Source organism: Fusarium graminearum, chromosome 4 (assembly GCF_000240135.3).
Source record: "Fusarium graminearum PH-1 chromosome 4, whole genome shotgun sequence".
Classification (NCBI taxonomy): domain Eukaryota; kingdom Fungi; phylum Ascomycota; class Sordariomycetes; order Hypocreales; family Nectriaceae; genus Fusarium; species Fusarium graminearum.
The window spans coordinates 1621186-1648404 of record NC_026477.1 but is presented as its reverse complement, the minus strand read 5'-3'; the positions used below and the strand labels follow the sequence as shown (position 1 = coordinate 1648404).

The window sequence follows — 27219 nt, the reverse complement described above, 5'->3', positions numbered from 1 at the left end:
TCAGCCCCTCCTGGTACAGTCAACGGCTTTGTGGCCGCTCTGGTGGCACTTGTAGCAAGTCATGGGTTTTCCACCAGCAGATGAAAATTTATTGCCGCCTCCTGAGGAGATGCCACCCCCGGAGATCGTTGTTGGCCTGCTTAGCTTCACTTCCTTCTTTTTCCTCTTGTCGCGGAACTCTTTGGCCTTGGAATTTTCATGGCTGGGTCTTGATTGAGACCTTGAACGTGAGCGGCTTGGACTATCAGTGGATGGCTTTCGCTTCAGTCCTTGTGGTGGTGTATCTGCATCATCCGAGTTCTCATCTTCACTGTCTTCGTCGGCGGCGGACGTTTTTTGTGGTTCTTGTTTCTATAATTACTAGTCAGTTATGCAAGTCCCTTTGTTTGGCGAGGGTGATTGACGTGCCTGGTTGCTCGCCTTTTTGAAGCTATTTGTCGAGGTACGTCCCACGGTCAACGCATCTTCGTTGTCGCCTGAATCGTTAGAAGTGTCAAAGTCACCATAACCAACATAAACGACGTTCATGGGTGTTTTTGCCTGGCTGGTAGCTTTTGACCCAGCAAATGCGTTGTTCAGCACCCAGCGTGTATCAGCACCAACATGCTTCTCCAAAGCCTCTTGACGTTTCGTTTCTTGGGCATCCAACGCGGCCTGAATCGTAGCCTGGTCGATATTCAGATCGAGCCGACCTGCCGGTGACGAATGATCCGTTTTTCTCTTCTTGGACGAATGTGTTTCTGAAGCGGGAGATGAGTTCTCTGAGGCCACTGCTCGTTGCATGAACTTCATGGTGAGCAGTCTCGAAGAGACCGCTCTCGGTGTTTCGGGCGCCATGACGAGGAAGTCCGATCGGGTGATGCTTGGAAGTTCGCGAAGAAATATCGTTGTGGTGATGTTGTAGCTCGTATTCAGGGCACTCAGGCCTAGTATCGCAAACACAAATGGTGAAAATGGCTGCAACGTGTGGCACTGTCTATTGCGATTGATAACTCGAAAATCAATTTACAAGCCTTTGTCGTGTTCGTTTTACAGAGCTAACCAAATTGTGTTTGTCGCAAAGGAAATGCTTGGTTGGTCGCATTTCACTTGGAGCGCTGAGCAAACCCAAAAAATGTTTCGGTCCACGGATAAACTGGGGCTCCGAGGCTTCAATCGTCAACAGGCAGGTTCAATGCCTCACGACCACCGACGGACTATTCAACGTCGAGCCTGTCGAACCGATCCGCACACCCGGAAACCGACTTATTCACAATGGCTACGTCTCAATTGAGGGCAATTGGCGTCCTTGCGCGTAGCGCGCGCGTCTCCCAGCGTGCTTTCACCACCTCCGCTCGGCAATTCGAGGCCGCTGTCTCAACCAAGACCAACGAGGCATCACCCGCTGCCGCCGACGAGAACAAGCCCGCTGTGATTAACCAAGCCCCCAACCGTGTGGGTGTCTGGTCACGTAGCCAGAAGCCCCGTGCTCAGGCTATGACCGGCCCCCGATTCGAGCAGACCGACTTCGACCTTCAGGTACAACCGACTTGAGAGCTATGATGGAATATCAGACCGGCTAACTATGTGATAGCCTCAACCCAAGGCTGCTATTGAGATGATCCACAAGCAGCCCGTCACATGGACTCATGACCGAATTGTTGCTTGTAACGGTGGTGGCGGTCCTGAAGGCCACCCCAGGGTTTTCATCAACACTGACAAGCCCGAGATTGCTGTCTGCGGCTACTGCGGCCTGCCTTTTGTACGAGATGCCATAATTACTCCTTTTCGTAACTTTTACTTACATCCACCAGGCTCATGAACACCACCGCACCCACCTCGAATCCCTCCCTGAGACTTCCTACCCTCTCTCATAATCACCCAGGAAAGATTGAATCTGAAGGGAAGGAACATCATCTACATCACTAGACCTATGCGAGGGGGATAAAGAAACCCAAATACTATGCTGCTTTGCAAGTGAAACCCAAGCCTCTGTATATACCATGCGAATACAACGAACGAATCAACCACGGCAGGTTTCATGGTGTAACTTGTGTAATTGCTACCTACCTATGCTACCGAGCCGGGACTTTAGACCAACATGTTTCTGACATTACGGAATCATCCCGGAAGTCCAATTTCATGCTCTGTTTGTAGAGTAATAGAAATATTGGCTCTCCCAGCAAGGACGAAATACTTCAGTCACTCTCCTATTTTAGACTAAAGTGTCTGGATAATTATCCTTCCTTTAAACCTCGGCTTAAGTGGCATGTTGTCTGCTATCTTCTAAATGTCATACGAGTTTACAATTAGCTCTTACACATACAAGAATATGGCCCATAACATCAATCGGGTTGGAGCGCATAGGTACTAGAAAGACGCGATTATAAATGGTGCGCTGTGATTGGTTCAAGGAAGCTCAAGAAGATATTGAAATCCGTGCCCATTCATACTCCAACCATGCCCCACTATGACGGTTGCTCGCTAACTACCAGGTTATCACTCTAAGCTATGCCTCAACCTCAAACATCACGACTGAGCTCCGCAACAACACCAGTACTTCTGTGCTTATTAATTGTGATATCTTTGTTTCCAGGACTTTTCCACTTTATCTGGACACTTCCTTTTACTCTACTCGTTTTCTCAGGATCATCACAACCCCGTCCAACTGCTCTCCCAGTAATCGACCACTCAACAGCAACAAGTATGAGCTGGTTCCAGAAGCAATTCACCCTGCCCGCCAAGTCGCGAGGATCTTACCTTATCACTGATCAGGTTGTCTCTTCTCTTCCTGAGATTCGTGACTTCAAAGTTGGCCTTTTGAATCTTTTCGTTCAGCACACAAGCTGTGCTCTGAGCTTAAACGAGAACTGTAAGTTAAGACCCATGTAAAATTCCATCATATCCTGGTTCTAATATACGGATGATACAGGGGACTCTGATGTTCGTGAGGACATGAGTGATGCTCTGGACAGAATTGCTCCGGCCGAGGGACCAAAAGGAGAGGCCCTTTACCGACATGAGTAAGTATCGGCTGTATAAGTTGCACATAGACCAATGTTGACGATTTTTAGTGCTGAGGGTCCTGACGACATGCCTGCTCATATCAAATCTGCACTCATTGGAGCGAGTGTCACCATCCCCATCAAGGATGGAAAGCTGGTCAGTACCAACCAACGCTCTTTGCGGTTAGAGACAGCTGACATCTTCATAGGCTACTGGAACATGGCAAGGAATCTGGTATCTCGAGTTCCGCGCAGCCCGCCATCAGCGACGAGTCGTCGCAACTATCCAGGGGGAAAAGGCTTAAGAAAAATATACAGTGGAAATACGCATTGATGTATAAAAATAGAATGTTGATCCTTTAAAGTCATACACGCGAATACCAACAACGCCAAACACCATCGCCATGTCTCCACGTTCTAACACGAGATCAGCTTGTTCCATTTTCCTCCTTCATATCCGTGTCGTCGCCTGCCAGTACTTTTACGTGCGGCACGTAGCCGTCTGGTGCGGCGGAGCCCGGAGTCGCAGCGACAACATTACCATTCTCATCCACGAACTCAAAGTTGTATCGGCTCAGTAGATGAGGAATCGCAGAAAGTTGGGGGCCGTATCGCGCAGTGTTGTCGTAGAGCTCGAAGAGAGGAACGGCAAGTAGCTTCATGTTCTTAGGGACGCTCAAAACCTCTGCGAATGGGGATTAGTACCGGATCACGGATGGGTTCCAATTAACCTACTTTGCTTGGGCAGTTGAATGAAGTAGAGCTTTTTGCACTCCTTCGGTCTCGTCACATGCGCCGGGATGAACGGATACATGAAAGTTTCAAAGTTGGGCCTCCACCACTGGGCTAAGCAGTCGCCTACTTGCCAGTCACCAGCTTCCTCACCCTCTCCCAAACGGCCAACAGGCGCCAATCTCTCATCGAGTCGCGACTTGAAACCTTGAATTTCGTCATCCTCGGGGCGTAGGTAATCGCCGGGCAGCTTAAAGAAGGCATTGGCAATTTGTAGCATCAGAATATGCGGGTGGTTGTGTTCATGACAGACAAGAATGCCTTCACACGTACGGCGCATGCCATGCTCCGTGTAGTGCTCCTCGAGTCGCTTGAGACGAGCAATAACTGATGGGTCCTCCTCGGGCTGAGTCTCCTTGACGCCGAATGTGTAGTTGGAAAGCGGGTAGAGCGTAACCTTCTCAGGTTGGTTACCGTTGAAGGATAAGGGAATCACGGGAGCTTGTCCCGACTGAAGCGCATCGGGGGTTATCGTTGACATTTTTGTTGTTGAATGCTGTGTTCTCAATAGTTGTATTCAAGGAGATGTTTTTATGTGACTGAATACTCAAATGTTGTTGTCGATGCGAACGCGACTATATCCTGTATGGGGAGCCTAGGTCAGCCAGCAGCTTGGAGCTCCAAGATAATTTGTGGCAGAATAAACCCCAGATCTCTGAAAGGGTAGGCGGTGTGGATCAGTCATAAGAAGCACGTTTGAATGTTCCTGAGATAGGCATGTAATAAGGAAGCACCAACAAACCGTAATCTTATTAAATTTATTACTGGTACGAAATTTGGATGAAATTGCCCAGGCACAAAGTAGAGGGCCTCAATGTACTCAATAATGTACCTGCCAAATAGTGATGCCCTCATATTCACACAGTTGACCACCTACCAGGGTTGAGCTGCATGTATATGCGCTGGCTGCCTAGTAACAAGGTATCTTAGGTGGGTAAGTAATCGAATAGCTATACTCAGTAATTGTTTTGGTAAAAATACATAGGTTAATCGTTTTCAGAGACAATGGACAGCAATCGATTCACGGGACTTCCAGATGAGTGATTTGGTAAAACAGTGTCTATGATAAGTTGTCCAATTTATCTCTATCAGGATGAATTTCAAGGAGACAATACCAAGCAAGGAATCGATGTACTTTGACTTGGAAGCAAAAGATTCATGTCGCCCCCATTGTAGCTCTAAGACCCTCTTCATTATGATGTCCCTCTCTATCATGGTACAGGTGCTTTAAGCCAATGACTGGGTAGTCAGATGGGAGCAGCCGGCCGTTCAAACGTAGATTCTATGTCATCGAGGTCATCCCTACCCATACAAGCAAAGAAATGCATGTATTGTTAAGGCGCAGAGTCAATTGAAATCAGTCTCAATTGCATCTCTATGATGCAATCGGCGAAAGATCCAAACAGGCTGCAGTGAGACAACTTTGAGGTTATTTCGATCGATCGCATAATGTACTGACTTATCCACCAACAGGGAAAGACAAGCGCAACTGAGAAGAATCCCACGTACCTGGTGATTTTGCTTTTAAGTGACGGGGGTAGCCGGCGGGGTCGCGTTGGCAGTCCGTGACCCAATTGTATCGACCGAGTGCGTTCAGGGCAGTTGTCTATGGATTAGATAGGCAGTTGTGAAATGATCGCCGTGGTCTAGAACCTGCCAGTCAGAACAAAAACTCGGCGTTTGGTTGAGATGTCATGAGAGGTTGTGAGATCCGAGGGAGACCAGTCAGTTCATCCACCACAAATGAGCAGATGCCGGGGATCGATAGGTACCTGCCTGGGTAGTTAATTACACGCAGTATTTATGAATAGCACTAACCTAGGTATCTGTATCAAGAGCATCATTATCGAAACGATAACAAGAGAAGGCCAGAGAATAAACAGGATGGCCAAGCCCCATCGTAAAGTTTTTGAATCCAATGATCTAGCCTGCCTGAAAACAAGCAAGGGCCGCTATTCATTAGTTAGTCCCATAGGCGGTGGTCGCACTACCAAACTTCATTCAATTTATGTTGTTTCCCTATCTCCATTTTGCTCACAATTCCGTCGTCTCTCTTAGAAATCCAAACCCTACTTTGGGCACGCATCTATCCGAGCTTGTTGCGTCATGCGCATACCGAGACACCCCTTATTGCCGAGTCATAGTTCGCCCGGAGGCACCTGTTAACTAAAGCGCTATGGATGAGGCAAGCCTTGTCAATCGCCTCTCCCAGAGGCTTTCAGAGCTCGAGGACAAGGTTCACACCTTTCGCCACGAGATGGCAGCTGATTTCATGCGCTACTACCACGAGCTGCTCCGAGACACGCAACCTGACATTGCTTCCAATGTTGCCCAGTCTCTTGCCAAGTCACTGCCTAAACACCCAGACCTCAGCTCTGTTCTCAACAATCTGGACCTGGATCTGGGCCTTGACTCACGAACACTCACCCAGCGCCACCTTTCCCCGCCGGCCACTGTCGCTACCTCCGGATCGGGAGCCGCAGAGCCTCCAGGCAGCCCCCACGATCGACATCACGACGAATTGCTCTTTTTTCTTCCCTTGCTAGAGGGTTCTCCTCCTAGGCAGCCAACCTCTCCTCCTCTTACAGACAACCACACACATCCCGACATGCTGTTGCCTGAGCCAAGTATCCAGGTAGAGGAGAAGAAAGGCGCAGCAACCGGAAACGAACAGAAGCAACCAACTCAACCTGGTACCGATCAATTGGAGAATGCCATCTCGACACTGCCTCAATCGCCTGGGCGACCAGGGCATGTTCGTCGTTCTACCAATGACACAGTCTCATCAAGCCATTCAGATCGAAGCGAGTCGAAAACACCACGGAGCGCTTTGCGACGCTCTTCAAGCGGATCCAAACCCCCACAAAGTCCGAGACGTGTGCGCTTTGATGTCATGGGTGCAGAAGTCTTACCCACAGCATCACCACAGCCTACCGATTCCATGATACCCGCCGCAGCTCCCGTTCTCTCTGTAGACCAAGCACGCACGGATTCCATGTTTGATGACGATCTAGAGGATCTGCCACCGCCCCGTAAGATCTCTTCCTCGGAAGCATTACGAGCACTATCCAGAGAACCTCTAGAAGCAGGCGTTTGGACTGAGGTGAACTCGAATCCCGATCAAACCACCGGTGGGGAGAGTGAAGCACCTGCACCTGATTTCATTTCATCGCCAGAAAGACAAACCAACCAAATGATATTAGCACCAGAGCCTCCGTCGTCGCGACACGTGCCCGAATCCGTCCGGATAGAACGTACTTTGGGGAGTGTAAGTGAGGAGCCGGATGAGGATGAGGAGTCGTCGGATGATGACTTCCTTTCAATGGCGAAACGAAAACCCCTCAAGGGGAAGGCTCCGGCATCAACATCTTTGAACAGAATCCCTGAGGAGGGCCACTCGACCGAGCCCACTGCAAGTACAGTTTCATCAACTGAGGCATCAAGTTCGAGGGCTGGTAAGGAATTAAGAGCTGCCGATGATTCGGGAGAGGACACAGAGGAGGAAGATGAAATGTTTCATTTTGAGGATAATGATGAGACATCTGCATCGTTAAAACCGAAGCCGAAACCTCCCATGGCTGAAGAGGAAGAGGAAATGGAAGTCGACTTGCCAGATGTACCCGAGTCTGAGCAATCTCTGTATGCAACCTCCCCTGCAGTACATATCACCAAACGGCCTAGTGAGTCGGCTCCGACAACGCCGACCATCGCCCGATTTCAAGCTGGCTCAGTGGGTTCATACAAGGGACGACCAGTCATCATGCCTGTAGTTCGTAATCCTGAAGTGCACGCCCAAGCTGCCTCGCTAGGGCATTTCAATACGTTTGTAGGAGGTCTGGACGGACGCAGTGGAATGGATGAGGCAGACCTCAGCAGCTTCCGTGCGAGTGTCGGCAACACTGTCTTCTCCGGCACCCCACGCAGTTTCACAGAACGTCTAATGATGGAGGAGGCGCAAAAGGCGCGGGCAGGCAGTTCAAAGCTGAACTGAGAGTACGTTACAGGTACGGTCAAGGAGTATGGGGATCTTATGCATACGGTAAGGCTTCAAGCCTGGGATTCTGGATAAACTCGCTGGCGTTGGACATATTGTGATAAGGAGTTTTATATATGTATGTATATATACTGGCGGTGGGTTGGGATTAAGGATGACCTACGATTAGAAAACGTTATGTATACCTCTTCAGAAGGGGCAATGGCCTATCATGACAAATTAAAGAGACAATAGTTCTTGGGATACCCTAATATGAATTTTTCTCATCACATACGTTAGTACTTTGGGCTTCGATTTCATGATGTGCCTATCAGAAACATATCAGGTCTCTAGGAAAGCCACCAATCATTGCAAGCCTGATTTTTAGAGTGTGGGGTGTCATCTGTCTACCGTTCTACCGGGGCTATCCGCTAGAAGCATCATCACATCAGAGCGAACATTTTGCCTCCCAACATTACAACTTCAATCTATTCGCATAAGTGTAATCGTTGGAGTCGAAGATTATCAAAATGGGCGGCCTCAACCTCGAAGTCTTCAAGGTAAGTAGCTAGCGTCTACATAATGCTCATCAAGCGGGCTCTCTACGATGATCAAGTTGTGAATGCAATGTTAACAAGGTTACACAGTTTGGCACGTATCTCATGTTTCCTATTGGAATCATGTTTTACTTCGGAACCAACCTCGATGACCGCTTTGCCGTTCCTGGATTCTGGCCCAGGCCTGACCAATGCAACAAGATTCCCAAGGACCGAGACGAGATCAAGGCCGAATACGAGCGCATTGTCGCGCGCCAAAAGTTACGACAAGCCCGAAAGCTTGAAGAGGAGCGTCAACGAGCAGCGCAGCACCCTGGCAATGACAGCAACGAGTCCTGAGCTTTGGGGAATCGAAAATGAAATATGTACACTATAGGTCGGAAGGTTCTACGACGGCATCGACGATGTATTCACGGCGTTCGGAAGGCATTGGAAACACTCCCTCTTCATTGCGTGGGGTAAAATACAGTATTGTACAAAATTGTTACAGATGGCGCTGGTCAACATGCTTATACATCCAAATTTCTCTCAACCTTGTCCCAATCTTCGTCTGCGATAGCCCCCTGTCGCACATTGGCATATATGGCTTTGACTTCAGGGTATTCTTTGATCCCGTTGAAGAGAGCGTCGAGAGACTCAATTTGATCGGCCGTGTCAATCCTGACCTTTGTGTCCTCGTTGGGTGACCAGACGATATCCGACTCCAAGATTTCAAGCTCGAACTTCTTAGACAGAGCTTCAGTGATGGCTGTGAGAGTGTTTGGTTGAGTCCAAGCTAAGAAGTCGCCTTCTGGTAGCTCCTCGACGTCCTCAAGCCCCTCGTGCTCAATCGCTTCATCTAGAACCTCGGACAGAGTAGGTCCGCCTTCTTTGGCCTTGAAGACGGCTCGACCACGCCTCGTAAAATAAAAGGTTGTGGATCCGACGACACCACCTGCTTTCTTCACGACGTGGCGTAGATCATGAAGAGTACGGGTTTTGTTGTCTGTCTCAGCATCGATAACCATTGCTACATCAGGAGGCATGAGAGCCTCCAGAGACATAGACTCAAGCTGGACACCTGTAGCTGAACGACCCTGTCCTCGAGCAACTGCAGCCTCAATTAGGTTTTTTGGAATGCTCGCTACGGTTCGAATTAGAATAGAGCACAGACTTTTAGATGCACACTTATCTACCTTTTGTCGCTGCAGTAATTGCAGTGGCAAGTTGAGGGTTGAATTGAATGTTATCTCCATACACTATCAAATATTAGAAAAGCTCCCAGACCATGCAATTCAATGTGATAGTGACTGCCTACTTCTGGAGTACATGGCGATTGTCTTGGTAAAGGCAGCCCTTTCACTCATTTTCTTCTTATCTGTCACAGCTTTGATATGCTTCGTCTTGGACCATTTGTTGTGCCCAGCCCACTGGGCTGGTGTTGTCGCAAATGATCTTTGACATTGTCGGCAGAGTGTCGAGTTTGACTGCTTGATGAAAGTAATCGGCCTGGATGTATTCAGTAGCGAACTTAGACTCTGTCGAGAAGCCATTATAAGCCACGAGTGATCAGAAAAAGGCTCAAGACTTTAAAATATCTCAATGAATACCCAGGTCATAACTGGCCTCTTGCTCACTGCCAAATTCGAGTCTTTGAGGTTGAGCTTGTCCATGCAACGGGCAAACTCCGGACCAGGGGCAGGATATGCCCCACCTTCCATGTTATAGAGGTAGGCGGTACCTGCTGGGCATTCCACCCCCTTGGAGCATTCTACTAGTGGCATGTGTGGCATGGGGAACCTCGAAGTTCCCTGGCTTACCTCTTGAAACATAACAAGAAATAACCAATTCTCAAATATCGCAATATAAATAACCCTCCATCGAGATTGAACTGTGTTGACGACCTTGACAATCGTGCGCCATGTCGTCAACTCAGGAGCCCGAAGCTCCAGCCCACAACAGCGAAGCGCAAGCTCCCCTCGACACCGCGACAGTGAACCCAGAGCTCGATCTCCCCAAGCTTCAATCCCTTCCCGCCGAACAACAGGATCTTTTCCTGCTCACCTTTGTCTCGAGTTTGGCAAAACACGTTTTGAGCTTAGAAGCAGACGACTGCACGGCACAGCAGTTCTATCTCAAGAAGGAGATCTTTCAAATCATCAACCTCTCATCACCGCATCCTTCTCGAGTCATACGAAATAACCTGGGAAAGTGTTTGGCGCATATCTTCGAGATTGGAGACAGGAAGCTCCTATTTGAAACGATCAACGACTTAATCGCACTTGTATCGAGCGGAAAATCGAAAACGGATGCAGAGCTGCGTACAAAGCATGCTGCTGTTGTCTGCTTGGGCGATGTGTTCGCTTCTGCTGGTGATAGCGCCATTGGGCTGCACCAACTTGCTTGCTCGACATTACTTAAGCTTCTCAAGGCCTCGTCTAACCACGCTGGCCTTCGCGCGGCTTGCCTTACCGCACTTGGTAAAATCGTTGGTATGATAGAAAGCAGCATGGACGAGGTGATTGCTCGTGATATCTGGAAACAAGGACGAAATCACGCATCATCAGACAAGGGACATCTTGTTGTTGCTTCTGCTTGTAGAACTCTCAAAGTACTGTTCAAGCACACGCCTTACTTCCTGAACTCGGGTGACTTTGACAAACTGGAGTCGGCGATATCAAAGGCGTTTGACTCTCCTTCCGTTCAAGTACGTCAGGCTGCTGCAGAATGCTTCGCCGAAGCCCTGTTCCAAGGGCATTCGGAGGGCGGCCTCCCCGAAGTGGCATCTCCCAAGGGTAAAAAGACCAAAAAGGCGTTGAAACGCCAGTCTACCATTCCTAATATTGCCGATGATGAACTTGAGATTCCCTCTAGGTCTGCGAGTCCGGCTCCATCAGGCAAGCGTAGCCAAGTGCTGGCTTTATCTCTATCAGACATCTTAAAGAACTTGGCTTCACAGTATACTAAATCAACAGCCTCCAACAGGACTCGAGCGGCCATCGGTGTATGCTATGGTAAACTTTTCAGACGACTGGGGGAGAAGGTTGTTGAAACAAACTATTTAAAAATCGTCGAGAGTCTCGCGATCGACGTGTTGGGTTATCCTGCAATCGCCAACAATCGGTACAAGCTCTTGGTTTCCAGAAAGATCGTCGATGTTGTCGTTCAGGATGTTATCGGCCGCAAGATACTTGGCGAATCAGGCCAAATATCAGCTGCCAAGTCACTTATTAACAATATCTTCAAGAACTACCCTCAGGCATTAGCCGAGCGACCAGAGCCTTCTAAGCACACACTGATCGCGACACTGAGTGCCGTGTCATCACTTATCCAATCACTGGGCTCGGCAGCAAACACCTTTGCAGAGTCATGTAGAGATGGTCTCTTGCAAGTCTTGCAACACCCTAGTTATACTGTTCAAGTTTTTGCATCACACTGCATGAAGACCTTGGTACTCGCTTGCCCTCAGCAACTTCTTCCATGTCTCTCAGTCTGTATGAATAGCCTTAGCCGAGAGCTCTCTCAACTCGGATCTGGTCGCAACTCTCCAAGACGATGCATCGGGTTTGCTCACGGGCTTGCTGCCACCTTGAGCGCGAGTCCCGCTCGTCCTCTCCATGGATCTGTCGAGATTAACAGTCGCGTATTGACTATCGCGACTAATATGTTGAAGTCGAGTAGTCAAGCGCAACTTCGTGTCGCAAGCACACAGATTCAGGTCGCTTGGATTCTCATTGGAGGCTTGATGTCCTTGGGGCCAAACTTCGTCAAGATTCATCTCTCTCAGCTGCTTTTGCTATGGAAGAATGCTCTCCCAAAACCGCTAGCCAAAGATAATACTTCGGCCAGGAGTTTCCTCGAGGTCTCTTTCTTGACGCACGTACGGGAATGCGCAATGGGCTCGATATTGGCCTTTCTCGAGTTCAACAGTCGCCTCTTGACCGTAGACGTGTCAAAGAGAATCGCGACGATGCTTCAGAACACGACAGCTTTCTTACGGACTCTTCCCTCCAAGAAAAACTCAGACGACGTCAATCAGAGACTGGCACCTTCTTTGCAGCTTTCCGATCTTGAAATGATGGTTCAACGAAGAGTCTTGCAGTGTTACGTGAAGCTTGTTAACCTCAGCCCAGCTGGCGGTAGCGAGTCTCTTTTACAGTCAAATCTTTTGACGCTCGCGATCTCGTTATTCGCTGATCCGGAAAATTATGCGCCAAACTCTTTGAGTGCTTCAATCGCCAATGCGGCCGCTACATTCGAATCTATTTGGGATGTGGGCGACAACTCTGGCTTTGGCATCACTGGCCTAGTCGCTGGACCGCGTGTGCGAAAACTCCCTGGGCAGCAAGAAAATTCCGATGACCCTAGGGATGAGTTTGACAGCCCTGATGACACGATAAACAACTTACTTCGCTCCCCGATTTGTGGTAGCCTCGAACATGATGCGTCTGTCTTGTACATTGGTAGTACCGATCACTCTTCCACCACACCAGATCCCCCCGCTACAGAAGTCATCAATGCAGCCATCCAATTGTTCGCATTTGCATTTCCACTCACTCCAGGCAAGGTTCAGGAGAGTATTTTGGAGCAAATCCGAACATTTGCATCTGCTGGCACTCTTATCAGAGATCCCGGGCGTAAGGCTGCTATGAATGTCAATCTGGCTGTCGCCATTCTCTCTACGATGAGAGTAGCTGTGAAGGAGACCAAATCGCCGTCTGGAGACGTTTCGAACCAAGCCGTTGAGGCATTGTTGCAAGATATTGTTCGTGATTTTGTTCTTGACTCAGACGAACACGTCAGAAGCTTAGGATATGCTGCTACGGCTCGCTTGTGTAATGTCTACGGAAATGCATTCACGAACAACGAGATCAAGTACCTGGTTGATACAATTGTTGGTAACCGTGAGCCTAGTGCAAGAGCAGGGTGTGCCATGGCGCTCGGCTCAATCCAAACGCAGGTAGGAGGCATGGCTGCTGGATACCATCTCAAGACCATTCTCGGTATCCTGATGTCTCTTTGCAATGATCCTCACCCAGTGGTTCATTTTTGGGCACTCGAAGCGCTATCGCTAGCATCAGATGCTTCAGGACTCGGCTTTGCCGGCTATGTACCCAGCACTTTGGGAATGCTCGTTCAGCTCTACGTTTCCGAAACGCATCACGCCGAAATCTCGTCTGCAATCACCATGAATATCGAAATGGATCTTTCCACAACATCCGCCATTGCTCGATGCGTTGATTCGCTCATCAATGTCTTGGGTCCTGATTTACAGGATGCCTTGAAGTCACGAGAGCTGATATTCACTCTTGTGAACCGTTTCCGCGAGGAAGACGATTTGTTGGTACAAAGGGCGGCGCTCGGCTGTCTTGAGCACCTATCTCTTTACGCTCCTGGTCATATGCATTTCGCCGATTATGTAAAGATTCTTCAAGGGTATCTTATGTCTGAATCCACTACACTACGGGATGTATCAGTAGACGGAATACATAACATGATGAAGCGGAATCCTCAAGACGTCCTCCGCGAAGCAGAGACGGGTTTTGAGGAACAGCTCTGGCTTGTTCTTGACACGGCGCCATCTCATGACGGAATCCGCAATATCATTCGTAACTGGATGCATTCTACGTGCCTTGCAGAGACGAATGCATGGCTCCAACGATTCCAGGCGGTTTTGAAGATGACAAGGGCTAGGCCGAAGACTGAAGAGGCTCAATCTGGATCCAGGGGTGGTGGCTTGCCCGATCTGCAAGATGAAGAGGTTGCTGGTTTCGCTGCGGCGGCTGGTGCTGCTAAGGACGAGAAGGAGACCAAGGCGACTTCCGAGGTTGAACCTCTGCGATGGCAGGTCACCACCTTTGCGTTGAGCTGCATTGATGAGATGTTTGCGATCATCGCCAAGGATGTAACTGCCAACGGAGAGTCTAAAGCACAGAACGACCTTCAAAGTAGGATTGCCGACGTTGTTCGTATGGCGTTCTCTGCATCAACGTCAAGTGTTTTGGAGCTTCGAATATGGGGCTTGAAAATCATAGGAGATGTACTGAAGATGTTCGGCAAAACTCCCGATCCAGATTTTGAGGAAGCGATGCTGCTAGAGCAGTACCAGGCCCAGATTAGTTCAGCTCTCACTCCGGCTTTTGCTGCCGATTCTTCACCTGAACTTGCTTCAGAGGCTGTCAACGTCTGCGCTAGCTTCATCTCCATCGGAATTGTCACCGATGTGGACCGTATGGGCAGGATTCTCAAGACCCTTGTTGGCGCTCTAGAGAACTTCTCCAAGGATAGTGAGAATGCTGCGATTGGAGACCTGAAGAGTCTTAGTTCCAACGCGCAAGTGATGGTCAAGATCTCCGTCTTCTCTGCTTGGGCGGAGCTGCAGGTCGCAAGCTCTGAGCAGCACTATCTATTGGATGTGCTCAGGCCTCATATCGGCACTTTGACACCTTTGTGGCTGGAGTCTCTGCGTGAATTCGCGCGTCTTCGATTCGAACCTGATATCTCAATGACTCTGGGACCTCCCTCATTGTCTGGGAGCCTCGACAGCATCTATGCAGCTCTAAATCGGGAGACACTACTACGCTTCTACCAAGATGCTTGGCTAAAGCTAGTCGATGCCATTGCTAGTCTAATTGAGCAGGATAGCGAATTTGTGTTTGATGCATTGGATGGAAAGGAATCAGATGGCCCTGCTGCCAGCGGTAAAAGCAAGAGTTCTGATATCAATTATCGAGATGAACCTGTGGCATTCTTTTTTGTCCTGTTCGGTCTTGCCTTTGAGGCGCTTGCTACTCGTTCCGGGCAAAACGACTCCTTAGCAGCACACGACCAAACACTGGCTATCTTGCAAGCACTCAAGAAAATTCTACACCCCAGCGTGTCTGGCCATGCTATCTATAGGCCGGATGTGTTTTCTGAGACAATGGATTTGCTGGATCGCCTAGTCCTGACCGAAAGTCTTGACATTCAAGGCGTGATCGTCGAGATTGCCAGAAGTCTATGCATCGCACACCCTTCCGCCAGGCGCCACGCCAATGAGGAGGGTGACCTGTCCGACGACATCGATCAACTCTTTGAGCTTACTCGCATCATTGTCCTGGTTCTTACGGGGCTTCTACCCAACCTCTCGGAAGGAAACCAGCCAGCTAGGCACCAGATGAACGAGGAAGCTATCTTGCTGATACAATCGTCTCTGAATGCGCTCGTAGATGCTGCAGAGGTCTTTCCTGCCATCATCAAGACAGATCTTCATGCCTGTATCGTGCACATCTTTGCCACGATTCTGTCAACTCCTGGCTGCCAGGAGCTGATTGCTCCGCAGTCTTTGCCCACATTGAAGCGATTCGTTGGTAGCATGTCCAAGTCACGAAGAAGCCATAGCAATGGCGAGCCATCTTCTACAGATATCCAGCTACAAGGATGTTTGCGTAGGTTCCTTTCGATCTACCTCAACGCACAGAAGCGCGAGTCGCCTCAATCTCTCACATGTGTCAAGAACTGCCTTATGGCCACGACTATTCTTTTCACTGGAGGTCAAAACCACCTGCCAGCTTCTGAAGCCCTTGTAGCGCGTTATCTAGACGAGCTGATGGATTGTCTCACTGATCGAATGGTATGTTTATTCTGCGTTTTCGTTTGAACTTTCAGAGACAAGTAACTAACGACACTCCACATCACATTAGACTGCCAAGATTGCGGCCAATTGCGTCAGATCCATACTGCTCCAGCCGTCTTCGACTGGCGCTGATCTCAGCATTGCTCGCTACTTGTTTCCCAGGCTGGTAGCTTTTGTTACCGACACGGACCCTGAAGATCCCGAAAACGCAAGGGCCTTGGTTGCTCACACGCTGTGCCAATATGCGGGTACAGTCGACAAGGGTCGACGTCTGGCAGCCATTACAGTAGTGGTGCCAACGTTGATGGCGCGGGCTACAGCTGAAGGCGAGGAGGTGTACCAAGAGACTAGTGCACGATTGCTGGAGCTCGCGGCAACAGACCAGGAGGTATTCAGAGCTGTGGTTGGGGGTATGAGTGATGGGCAGAAGGGATTCCTCGAGGAGGTGATCCGATTTGGTCGTCAAAATACAAGCCAAGTGAGCAAAGCGGCCGCAGGGGATTCTGGGCAGCCAACTATTGCGTTGAAGATGAACTTTGGCGGTTAAGCTAATAGTCTCCACACGTTGAGCATTTGGTCTCTAGATTGGGCTATGAGGTTGACACGTTGGAGAGCAGGGTATAATCCAGAAGCTTCACGCATGCAAGTTATTTTCCAGGGAAGCTCAATACATGCTCATCCTGCGGCTGGGCATACATATCTATTACGAGAAATGATAAAGGTTTCACAACGATCTGCATCTGCATCTGCAATTGAACTGTTCAGGGTGTATGACAAGAAGAAGCACTACTGCACAGTCTGCTGCAGTTGTTCAGTACAGACTTGACAAGTTGACAGGGGTGACAGCGGGCTACGGGGCGGCATGACATAGCTGATTGGATTCGGTACGATCTACATGATCTAACGGTCGGTGTCTCCACGATAAAAGTAGTGTGGAGTGACTTGTCAGGTTACACAGGGATCGCCATATTCTATTCGTGCAACCAACCCAAACCAACATGCATGGCATGGGCATAGCTCAGCGTCAGTCAAATGCCCGGGGCTACCGGCAATATTCCCGTGCTGTCGATGTTGACTGCATCAGATAGTATCATGCACGACTCGGCTGCATCGGCTTTTTTTGAGCATTTTCGCGTGACACAGAGACGGGAGGGATCTTCAGCACGAAGACACCGATAGATTAAGGGGAACAGATGATAGCAGGGGTTCCGTTCCATCCATGATCGTGGTCTTGTGACTTGTCTGCCACGAGATAGATATAAGCATAGTTCATTTCTTGTTGTAAGCATCAGTTGTCTCGATTATCTCATCCCCCTCCCTCCCTCTGTCTGAACCAGCAACCCCTGCTAGCGGCATTCAATTACCTGGTTGGCCGATAGCCCTACGGGCCATTTCAAATCTTAGCATTTAAACTACGTAAGTGGTCCGTGTGAGAGAGCGAGCGAGAGACAAGCCCCGACAGAAGAGCCGCGAATATTCGGAGGCAATGTCTAGAACTCGAGTCTTGATATTGAGGAATCACATCACACAATAGGCATGTTACTAATTACAGCAACCAATTTTAAGCTTTCTCCTTGATCAGAATAGGAAACCCTATCGTGGGACTCCACCAGTGTGAACCATGCTGTATGTATCCATGATTAATCGTTGTGCTACGTAGTACAGCATGTGTGAGACTCACTCTGTACCATCCAGGGGAAAGCCCGTCAGCTTGGCAAAAGCAAAAGCGAAAAGGGTTTTCTTCCTTTCTTTACTTTTTTGCCCTTGCAACTGTCAACACTCCTATTTTGTCATTGTGGATGCGATCGAATCGTAGGTAGTGCCAGGGTAGTCAATTTGCTTACTCGTAAAGTGACCTATCTAACCTCTTCGTTATTTTTTTTGATCTTTATAGAGGGATGCAACGTACGTAAGGAAAACGGAGCATAGCCTGCCGGATCGGTGTTACTCAGGATGAGTTCTTATTTTTGAGTGCCAACCAAAGCAAGTGTTGCAAACTTCTTGCCTGCCAACATTGTCAATGCAAAGGTTTCAACGGTCATACTTTATAATGGTTGGGCGTGCTTCTTATCACTAGCTGGTAAACCATACGCTTTTGGCACCAAAGTAGCTGGTCATTATCAAGTCTATTAAGCTGAAGTGTATGAACACGACTAGAGAAGCAGACATCAAACGTCACTGCTTGTCGCGGCGGTGACACGTTCCGTCTACAACCACTGGCCCTCCATCTTTTCTACCTAGCTCCCTATTAGAGGATGGGCTTTTTGATGGCGACTTCTTATCTGTTTGCGATACAGCTGTCTTCCTGCCTGTGGGAGGCAGCTTCTTTTCCGTCGTCCTCTTTTTCTCAGGACCTGTCGACCTGACTTCCCTGTTCTTTGGTTTTTGGGGCTTATCATCTCTATGATTGTCTTCATCTCTCTCATAAGAAGGTGCTGCTGCGATATTCGTTTCACTCAACTTGGTATCGCTCCAAGCGGTCGTCTCGTGTAAAAAGCCTGGTTGTCCGATCTCAGCGCCTTCTCGAGTGGGTCGCGCTATCACTCTTCGGCCTTGGAAGCGTGCTTTGTTGAGTCGTTCTATAGCCGTATTCGCGGCCGAAGCACTGTCAAACTCAACCAAGACGTAGCCCCTGAGGTACCTGCTATTGCTGTTCTTTGGAATCTCTATGGAGTGGATATTTGTCTTGTCCACTTTGTGCCGGATCCATGCCTTGACTTCATGAGCCTCCGCTTGTTGTGGAAATGGTGACACATGTAGCTTGTGTGGTTCCGTCGCAATGTATTCGGATGGTTCTTCGATGGGGAAACCGCATTTGGGGTAAAAGTCTGAGTGTTCGTCGGGGCAAGAATAAGATTGAGAAAACTGCATCCTTTCAGGTCGGTATTGAGGAACATAGGTAACTGTATTGGGCGATGATCCCATGTCGTAGGCATAGTAACTGCCCGGGCCTGCAGTCTGATATGTAGCTGGTCTTATAGGTGCTTCAGTTGTTACTATGATAGGTGTCTGATGAACATAGCCTTGTGGAACAGAGTGACTGGTGAATCTGGGGCCGTTGGCCGGGGAGTAACCAGTCATGTAGTACTATAACTCGACAAATATTAATTGTGTCCCAGTCACAGTTTTGGAGGTTTGTGGGGGCTATCTTACCTGCTCGGGGGGCACAGAGTATGGGGCCGCCGTGGCCATTGGTACTGACAATACATGATGGATTGGAGGCGCATGCTGGTATCGCTGTGTCTGTCTTTGAGTTCTTTTTTGTGGTATGGCTAGTTCCCTGATTTTGATGGGATGGTTGCGGTTCTTGTCAGACGCAATAATCGAGCGTCCGTTGAAAATACCGCCGTTTAGAAGACCTGCTACCACGTCAATACAAAGACATGCTAGTTTGTGGTGGTTTCCTACCCCAAGCCTTCTCAAAGTTCTCTCTGCCTCTGACACGGACCCATCCAGAAGTGCTGCTCTGAAAGACTTCTATGTGGTCCACTACGCATGCGGTACGTGTCCAGTCTTTCAACTGCTGCCATGATGTCCCGAACGGTAACTGTTGAAATAGTAAGATGTGTTCACGTCACGATAGTAATTTGATGCATAGGTAGAAACTCACATTGCATATAGTAATGTAATAAATGCCAGTTTCGTTGCCCGGACCGACGTCCGCTTGAACAGTGGCTCCAGTAGGCATGAGCTGACAGGAATATGCACGAAGCCGGTATCAACTTCTAAACAGGTTCTCGGGTGATGTTACGGGAGATCGAATAAGATAAAGGCTGCACAACGATACAACCGTATGAGGAGCAAGTGACGATACTCGAAAGCGACGGTGTTGAAATTTTGTTCAATAATCCTTGATATCTGTGCTGAATTTCCACGTCTCTGGACAAAGGCTTTTTCGTGATATAATCAACACAGGTCACAATACGATACAATCCAATACAGTGTGCTTGTGAAAGAGCCCTGGTGGGAGCTTTATATTTAGTCTTCAATGACGGTTGACCCGCAAGGGGCAACGAGAAAGCAAACGAGACAACAAGATGTCTGCAATTCTCTTAACATTGCTTTTAGACCGTTCCTTACCAGCTCGGGATTTGCTTGCATTTGATCCCCGTCTTTGGCCCTCTAATTAGGGCCCCCAGGGTCGGGGATGCATCCTGAGAGGGCGGGCGTTCTGCACAAGCAGATATCGACTCATGATGAACGTAATGCCAGGAAGCGTTGAGGCTAAGAAACCCCAGGCGTAACAAACTCGGCAGCTCTTGGTTGATTGACGGTGTGTGCTAGTTAGTCTGCAGTGTAACCCGAGATCCTTGCTGGCATATCGACAGCTACATAGGTACAGACAGTACTCTTCCCTCATGCGCAGGAGGTGGGGGGTGGTTAGCCGCGAATCTAACTTAGTCGCTAGGCACGGTGATACAGTCGGGTTTAAAAGCCCCGGCTAGTTGACATGGAAAATTACATAGAAGCGATGTAGTCTGCGCGAACGGTGGTCATCAATTTGGGCAGATCGTTCCAAGCCACGGGTCCGTCCTACCCAATATTCAAGCGATGTCCCTCTCATTGGCAGTATGCAGAGTACCAGGAGGAGTCCCGCTGTGTAATATGACATGTCATATTGTGATCAGTACTCCACCTTCTGAGAAGCACCAGTTTCTAGATCTTTAGTCGTGATGGATCTCGTCCATAAATCAGCTAATGGAGATCGAAACTCGATGTAAAGTCTCAAGACACCCCCATTGCCATGCTGGTTGAGAGAGCGGAGACAACTGAGAGGTCTCTCCCCCGTTGCGACCCAATCTTCATGTCATTGCTGTGGCGTCAACGCTAAAAAAGAGTTTCATTGCTTTTTCCGAGGGGATAACGTGCAGGCATGTAGTTGTTTCCGTGAGATAAGAGGAAACTACATAGCTTCCTTTCAATGCATTAACATTGGACCACTGCGCCACCTGTGCAACACGGGCCAAGTCTCTTCGCAGGTACATCTTGAGCCAAGATGGTTTCGCCCTTGTATTGAGGCATCCTCCCACATGCCAAGCCATCTTTCTACCCCAAATATACTTTTTCGTCTAGGCCGTGGCAGGCCAGTCCCTGGTTCTTGGGTTCTTAGTTGTGCTTGAAAGAGAAGGTATCGTCCAATGTCGATGTGTCATCAGCCATCAGAGCAGACACATCAACTGTGTCTCCGATGTCATGCACCGACCCCAACGTTCTATCGCTGGCAGCCCCTTCGTGCCAGGGTGTCGGACATTGCGCTGCATCTGCGCACGATACCAAGACGCCATTTTGCGCGTCTGAGAGTAGGAGAACCGGAAACTCAGGCTCGCCATTTATCCAGGCTGCTTGTGGTTTGCCGGTAAGTTTGCCATTCGGAAGGTGAGAACCCAAAGAGACTGGCTTGGGCCCTTCAGATAATGGATCCCAAACGAAGGATACGCCCCGGTACTTGTCATCCTGGCACGTCACTAATAGAAGCTCGCGAACTGTTGGATGCCATTGATAGTCAACGGCCGAATGAAACATAAGCACCGCTCGGAGTTCAGCTGCGGTGACATCCCATATCCACAGGGTAGTAGGCGCGTCGTCGAGCCTGGTCACTAACAGGGTCAAAGATGCGTCGAATGCCAACGACGAACATCCTGTCTTTACGTCGGGTGGAGGCTTGCCGTCTACCAATCGAGTAGGGGGCGATACCATCTGGTTTGCGCGGAGAAATGTGTAAGAGGTACCTCCTTGAGAGGAGGTGTTGAGCTGTTCTTGCCAGACCTGATGTATTATGTAAGAATAAAGGTAATTCGATGATAGATCAACCTCACCTGGAGTGTATCCTTAGGAATAACTGTGGTGGGATGCGTAAGTTTTAACCCGTCTCTCCACGTTTTTGTGTGGAGAGCGCTCACTGTCCTGCTACCATCACCAATGGCACAGAATGATGCATCATGGCTGAGACCGCAACACTTAATTCCAGTCTCGAGATCAGCGTCCTGGCCCTGCGCAATGGTAGATGCGCCAACGGAGCGGAAGAATTGTCCATCGGGGGTGTACAGCAGGAGCTTGTGGCCATGCGCCGAGGCTTCCCACAGCAGGAGCCACTTTCCATCAGGGGTCCATGCCAAGCCGTGAGCGTCTACTGTTTCTGGGAACCAAGATCGCAGTACCCGTCTCGTCCTGGGCTCGTGGATACTCACAGCATCACGGCCACTTGTGCGTGTCAGGATGGCCAGGTGAGAACTCTGGGGTCGCAAGGAATACCCTCTTGGGGCAGACGAGGGGAGGTAAAACTTGGGGTTGTTGATCTCAATAGCTTTGGAAGTAGGCAAGTCGAAAATAGAAAATTTGAGACCGAATGCAGCACAGGCAAAGACTTCGTCATCATATGCACCAAACTGCACAAGGGTCTGCTTTCCTCCGCCTGCCGCAGGGTTCCTGATCGCGGCACGAAATGACGAGTCAACTATCGAGACGACATGAATCTGGTCGGCGTTTGCAACAAGGATGCGGGCTGATGAAGGTGCCCACGCCAACGTGGACACAGGGGTGCTGAAGTCTGGCGGTAACTTGACCGTCTGTACGATGGAGAGCGAGGGCGCTGATCGCACTATGATATTCTGCGAAGAGATTGTAGCAATAAACCTGCCATCAGGACTGGCTGTACAGTGAGGCGACGCTGTAAGTATGGCAAAGACTGGTTAGCGCTGACTCTCGTTGACGTTGAATCAATGTTGAAAAGGGGGAGGCAAGATGAGACACGGATAGGTCATATGGTACCTTTGAAGACACGTGAGGTCTGCATTGTAACTGCCTCCTTACCGACATTCAGTCACCTGAAGAATCTCAGACGGAAGGTAAGAATAAAGGCTTGCAATGGCGGGGAAATGGTGAGGATATCCTTGCGATGAGACTGAGATTAAACGTAAGAGCGGTGAGTCTGCGTCTTTCTGTTTGATTCAGGTACTTGGTAGTGGGATTATAGTTGCCAGTTAGAGGCTGAGCCTCTGTTGTTTGAGAGGTTCAGTTGTTGATAGAACACTTATTGTTAATGTGGGTTGTCACTGTGTTGACTTTCTTCCGAATATGGCTTAGCGCCACCTGCTGTCAACGGCTCTACAACGTACCTGAATGCGCCTAAGGCTTGATGCTAATGCAAAATAAGCACATGAGTTGGTTAATAAGCTCATGTTGCTAACTATCATGTCATGTTTATTTTACTTGAATCGCTTTACTTGTACATATAAAGGACCTACACACGTGCCGGTAGTTGTCTATCTTGAAATCACAAGTGGTAACTAGACAGTGAGTACACTCAAAGAGGATGGCATATTGATAGTATTAAATCGAGATTCTACTTACATATACTACACCTTCCCTTTGGATTATATTCACATTGAAAGTGGCTTTGCATTAAAGGATCGATAGATATGGTTGAGTGACAATATCTTGGGCAGTCCCTAAACATGCCCAGCTAGGTACGTAGACTCTGGTTGATAGATTGAACATTGCAACTGCAATTGAAGATATTATTCGCATATAAGAACCATGCTCCAGCGTTAATAAGTACTTCAGGGTGGTAATGATGAATATATTAAATATGATCTCGCACTGTCATCCAGAATCAAGATAAGGTGGTCTAGAGCAAGCATCAGTATTTGGGGTTTGCTACTGTACACTCACATCACCCATCACTATACGACCCAGACTTCATTACTACTCTATCTATGTATCTTGCCTTTGAAGGGAATATAAGAAGGTGTTGTTGACGTAGATAGGCCATCATCACTTCTATTCTGCTGTTTGATTACTTGTGTCCAGGGTAGCAGATATGCTCAGATCAACAATATTGCCACCTTTTTGGAATCACACATCTACCATTCTTCCATATTAGAAGAAGATGATACAAACAGTTGTATCATTTCATTATTAATCTTTGCATTAGCTGGTATTTCTAACTCGACATCAGACAGGTATTGTACAGTGACGGCGCAGCGTTATGGATGGGTATGTATTAATTGGAACAATCTGAACCACACCAACAAAACTAGACATTCCTGGCTGGTATCATACAAACTTCAAACATAAGCCGACAGGTAAAAGAGTAGATAGATTGTCATGATAGATCTTATCATTTCGCTTTGTAAGTAACCTTGCAGATGGATCTATCTGTCTGTCTGCGCAACTCCGCGGCTTACACGAGCGGGCCACTACGGTACTAATTATTCTATTCCCATTACTCAGCGCGGGGAACGGGGAACGAACGGATTGTGGCGATGACCGGGTACACGATAAGATTGGATAACGTAACATATAACTAACATGCAACCTCAAAGTTTACCTTGAGCCCATGATAGGCTTTATTACTTAAACAAAAGCTGACAGGCTGAGAATAATAACTCACTCGACTTCTATCTATCTGTTTACTGCGCATATCTGGGCCTTTTCTCTTGATCGCATCGTAGTTGCGACCATTTGAAATAATGGCTGTATAGCAAGCAAATCAATTTCTTACCACCCTTCACCTCGTTCCCCTGATCACTCGGTATTCTACTTCGCAATTATGTCGACTCGCATTTTAAGCTCAAGAGTTTCAGCCTTAGGGCTGACCTCTGGGAGAAGAGCTTCTATGCGTCCACTTGCTTTTACCTCAAGGACCGTTGCAACCGCAACAGTAGTCGTTGCGCCTCAAGAAAGACCCCGCGATCCTTCATCTTCAACACCAGAAATTGATCTCTTGCAACCTCAACGCCGGCGCATCAAAGACCCAAAACCTTTCTCTGATTTCCTCACCGATAATTTCAACCGGCAGCATGACTATCTGCGCATTTCCGTCGCAGAGCGATGCAACCTGCGATGCGTATACTGCATGCCCGAAGAAGGGGTGCCTTTGTCGCCAGATCGAGAACTCTTGACAACACCCGAGATTGTCCTCTTGTCCTCCGTTTTCGTGTCGCAAGGCGTCTCAAAGATTAGGTTGACCGGAGGAGAACCGACCGTGCGCCGAGATATCCTTCCTCTGATGCGTCAGATCGGAGAGCTACGACAGCATGGACTCAAAGAGCTTTGCATCACAACCAATGGCATCTCACTACACCGGAAATTGGGCAGTATGGTCGAGAGTGGATTGACAGGTGTTAACCTGAGTCTCGACACCCTGGATCCATGGCAGTTCCAGATCATGACAAGAAGGAAGGGCTACGATGCAGTGCAAAAAAGTATTGATCGAATTCTTGAGATGAACAGGCTCGGTGCTGGCATCAAACTCAAGATTAACTGCGTAGTCATGAGGGGCGTCAATGACAGAGAAGTCCTTCCCTTTGTGGACATGACACAAGAAAAGGATATCGAAGTACGTTTCATCGAGTACATGCCATTCGACGGCAACAAGTGGAGTAAAAACAAAATGTTCAGCTATCAAGAAATGCTGGACCTCATCAGAACAAAGTACCCTACTCTTCAAAAGGTACAAGATCACAAGAACGACACGAGTAAGACATGGCATGTTCCAGGCTTTGCCGGAAGGATAGGGTTCATCACGAGTATGACACACAACTTCTGCGGGAGCTGCAATCGTCTTCGGATTACAGGCGACGGAAATCTCAAGGTGTGCCTGTTTGGCAACGCTGAGGTGTCTCTACGGGATATCCTACGCAAGTCAAACAGCGGCGAACCCGTCGACGAGCAAGCTTTCGAAGCGATGAAGCAGATCGAGATGGCTCGGCGGAGGGATCTCCTGACGTCTGATCGAACTCCTCTCGGTCTGGCACCCAACGAGATGGAACTGCTGGAAGTTATCGGTGCAGCCGTCAAGAGGAAGAAGGCGAAACATGCTGGAATTGGCGAGCTGGAACACATGAAGAACAGGCCCATGATCTTGATAGGTGGGTGATGGCGCTCCTTTACCCATCCCTTCGATTTCCCGCACATAACGCTTTGAGTTGAGTATATATCTTGGACGAGACATTATTTGGGAGATAGATAGTTCGCAGGGCAACTATCAATCATGACTATGGGGCGGCGTTGTGAGGGGTTGGCTTTTTTGGTTTATTTCATACGAGGCTTGGATACCCTCCCATAACGAGTTGAATGTAATGCATGCTGAACTGAGTTTCTTGTTGTAGATTCCACTAGCCAATCCCCATCATCTTGCAACATGCCTCCCCGAGTGCAGTCTCTTCTCCGCAACGGCCACTTCTTTACTCATGGTCCGTCGTCATTTTCGCAGCAGAGACTCTTCTCGCAGACCCGCCATGCCAAAAGTCAAGATGACAGCAACAAGGCAAAGCTGACCCACGTTTCGTCATCTGGAGAGGCACGAATGGTTTCCATATCAGAAAAGACAGTGACATCACGCATTGCCAAAGCTGCGTGTACTGTCCGGTTCTCCAACGGTACGGCAATCGGTCTCATCAGGGACAATCAGATGAAGAAGGGCGATGTTCTGGGGGTCGCGCGGATCGCGGGCATCATGGCATCGAAGCGGACGCCAGACCTGATCCCACTATGCCATCCGATAGCGCTCTCCAAGGCGACGGTTGATCTCGACGTCAGGGGTGACGACAGAATTGAGATCGCTGCTACGGTCACGTGCGATGGGAAGACTGGCGTGGAGATGGAGGCGCTGACAGCGGCGTCTACAGCGGCTCTGACAGTCTACGATATGTGCAAGGCAGTGGATAAGGGCATAGTCATTGAGGGGTTGAGGGTTGTTCTAAAGGATGGCGGTAAGAGTGGAAGATGGGAGATGGAGTGAGCAGAGCAGAGTAGAGCACAACCACATATCATGGACCAATGCAGCTGCTGTACAGCTCTGTGCATACAGATATCATTTTACGGTGAAGATGAAGGAGTCCTACATTGTATAGACACGATATGGTAGGACGTGTCACCTATCATAATCTCCAAAGCGAGACTTGAGCTATGCAAGATACGGACTTTGTATTGCCTTGAAATGCAGGGTCTGCAGTAGGGCTCTCCCTGATCAAAACTCACGATACCTTTCAAAGAGGTTGGGGCTGCAATGTGTTCCCAATATGACTAGGGAATTGGTCTGGTCTTGTTCTCGCACGAGAGAAGAAGGCAACTCCGAACGGATACAGTAACTGGACCTGAGATCGTCTTCCTCCATCACCACCAGGTGGGGGGGTGGACGGTTGACCACCATCAATCAACCAAGGCTACCTACTAACTGGGACTAGGTACATACATACTACTAGCCATCACGCACGAAGCTCGTTTAATCACCTCTCATCTGCAAGTGATATGCACAATTAAAATAAAATAAAAGAGGGAATGAGGATGCAGCTGCAGAATTCGTGAGATGAATAT

At 48.8% G+C, this 27219-nt stretch overlaps 11 protein-coding genes across 11 annotated transcripts; 6 read left to right on the top strand and 5 right to left on the bottom strand.

Annotated features, from left to right (window-relative positions):
* On the bottom strand, positions 1 to 837 carry FGSG_06910 (uncharacterized protein; the record flags this gene model as incomplete). The annotated part of the gene is made up of 2 exons (XM_011328274.1): positions 1 to 344; positions 447 to 837. The coding sequence occupies 2 exons, from the start codon at positions 835 to 837 to the stop codon at positions 1 to 3; spliced, it is 735 nt and encodes a 244-aa protein (XP_011326576.1).
* A 373-nt stretch (positions 838 to 1210) lies between these two features.
* Positions 1211 to 2159, top strand: FGSG_06909 (lactobacillus shifted protein). The gene is made up of 3 exons (XM_011328273.1): positions 1211 to 1518; positions 1574 to 1741; positions 1794 to 2159. Exons 1-3 carry the CDS (start codon positions 1255 to 1257, stop codon positions 1854 to 1856), a joined length of 495 nt encoding a protein of 164 aa, XP_011326575.1. The 5' UTR covers positions 1211 to 1254; the 3' UTR covers positions 1857 to 2159.
* A 280-nt stretch (positions 2160 to 2439) lies between these two features.
* Positions 2440 to 3350, top strand: FGSG_06908 (uncharacterized protein; the record flags this gene model as incomplete). Its single annotated transcript, XM_011328272.1, has 5 exons — positions 2440 to 2455; positions 2576 to 2851; positions 2912 to 3002; positions 3054 to 3141; positions 3194 to 3350. 5 exons carry the CDS (start codon positions 2440 to 2442, stop codon positions 3287 to 3289), a joined length of 567 nt encoding a protein of 188 aa, XP_011326574.1. The 3' UTR covers positions 3290 to 3350.
* A 62-nt stretch (positions 3351 to 3412) lies between these two features.
* Positions 3413 to 4257, bottom strand: FGSG_06907 (cleavage and polyadenylation specificity factor 5; the record flags this gene model as incomplete). The annotated part of the gene is made up of 2 exons (XM_011328271.1): positions 3413 to 3669; positions 3720 to 4257. The coding sequence occupies 2 exons, from the start codon at positions 4255 to 4257 to the stop codon at positions 3413 to 3415; spliced, it is 795 nt and encodes a 264-aa protein (XP_011326573.1).
* A 1572-nt stretch (positions 4258 to 5829) lies between these two features.
* Positions 5830 to 7767, top strand: FGSG_06906 (uncharacterized protein; the record flags this gene model as incomplete). Its single annotated transcript, XM_011328270.1, has 1 exon — positions 5830 to 7767. Exon 1 carries the CDS (start codon positions 5953 to 5955, stop codon positions 7765 to 7767), a length of 1815 nt encoding a protein of 604 aa, XP_011326572.1. The 5' UTR covers positions 5830 to 5952.
* Positions 7768 to 8263: 496 nt separating this feature from the next.
* Positions 8264 to 8837, top strand: FGSG_06905 (uncharacterized protein). Its single transcript, XM_011328269.1, has 2 exons — positions 8264 to 8309; positions 8397 to 8837. Exons 1-2 carry the CDS (start codon positions 8280 to 8282, stop codon positions 8643 to 8645), a joined length of 279 nt encoding a protein of 92 aa, XP_011326571.1. The 5' UTR covers positions 8264 to 8279; the 3' UTR covers positions 8646 to 8837.
* On the bottom strand, positions 8816 to 9838 carry FGSG_06904 (uncharacterized protein; the record flags this gene model as incomplete). The annotated part of the gene is made up of 2 exons (XM_011328268.1): positions 8816 to 9429; positions 9604 to 9838. The coding sequence occupies 2 exons, from the start codon at positions 9836 to 9838 to the stop codon at positions 8816 to 8818; spliced, it is 849 nt and encodes a 282-aa protein (XP_011326570.1).
* A 249-nt stretch (positions 9839 to 10087) lies between these two features.
* FGSG_06903 (uncharacterized protein) lies at positions 10088 to 16447 on the top strand (the record flags this gene model as incomplete). Its single annotated transcript, XM_011328267.1, has 2 exons — positions 10088 to 15897; positions 15968 to 16447. The coding sequence occupies exons 1-2, from the start codon at positions 10207 to 10209 to the stop codon at positions 16445 to 16447; spliced, it is 6171 nt and encodes a 2056-aa protein (XP_011326569.1). The 5' UTR covers positions 10088 to 10206.
* Positions 16448 to 17945: 1498 nt separating this feature from the next.
* FGSG_06902 (uncharacterized protein) lies at positions 17946 to 19517 on the bottom strand (the record flags this gene model as incomplete). The annotated part of the gene is made up of 5 exons (XM_011328266.1): positions 17946 to 17992; positions 18138 to 18987; positions 19054 to 19286; positions 19349 to 19447; positions 19511 to 19517. 5 exons carry the CDS (start codon positions 19515 to 19517, stop codon positions 17946 to 17948), a joined length of 1236 nt encoding a protein of 411 aa, XP_011326568.1.
* Positions 19518 to 21006: 1489 nt separating this feature from the next.
* FGSG_06901 (uncharacterized protein) lies at positions 21007 to 23078 on the bottom strand (the record flags this gene model as incomplete). The annotated part of the gene is made up of 3 exons (XM_011328265.1): positions 21007 to 21666; positions 21717 to 22508; positions 23016 to 23078. The coding sequence occupies 3 exons, from the start codon at positions 23076 to 23078 to the stop codon at positions 21007 to 21009; spliced, it is 1515 nt and encodes a 504-aa protein (XP_011326567.1).
* Positions 23079 to 24451: 1373 nt separating this feature from the next.
* Positions 24452 to 26644, top strand: FGSG_06900 (molybdenum cofactor biosynthesis protein 1 A; the record flags this gene model as incomplete). Its single annotated transcript, XM_011328264.1, has 2 exons — positions 24452 to 25772; positions 26013 to 26644. The coding sequence occupies 2 exons, from the start codon at positions 24452 to 24454 to the stop codon at positions 26642 to 26644; spliced, it is 1953 nt and encodes a 650-aa protein (XP_011326566.1).
* Positions 26645 to 27219: the final 575 nt, after the last annotated feature.

What these genes read in the sequence shown, in the direction of transcription:
- FGSG_06909 (XM_011328273.1), top strand. Translation starts at nt 1,255, where the DNA reads ATGGCTACGTCTCAATTGAGGGCAATTGGCGTCCTTGCGCGTAGCGCG. An exon ending in AGACCGACTTCGACCTTCAG is followed by an intron (nt 1,519 to 1,573) that starts GTACAACCGACT and finishes ACTATGTGATAG; the next exon opens with CCTCAACCCAAGGCTGCTAT. An exon ending in GCTACTGCGGCCTGCCTTTT is followed by an intron (nt 1,742 to 1,793) that starts GTACGAGATGCC and finishes TACATCCACCAG; the next exon opens with GCTCATGAACACCACCGCAC.
- FGSG_06905 (XM_011328269.1), top strand. Translation starts at nt 8,280, where the DNA reads ATGGGCGGCCTCAACCTCGAAGTCTTCAAG. An exon ending in TCAACCTCGAAGTCTTCAAG is followed by an intron (nt 8,310 to 8,396) that starts GTAAGTAGCTAG and finishes AAGGTTACACAG; the next exon opens with TTTGGCACGTATCTCATGTT.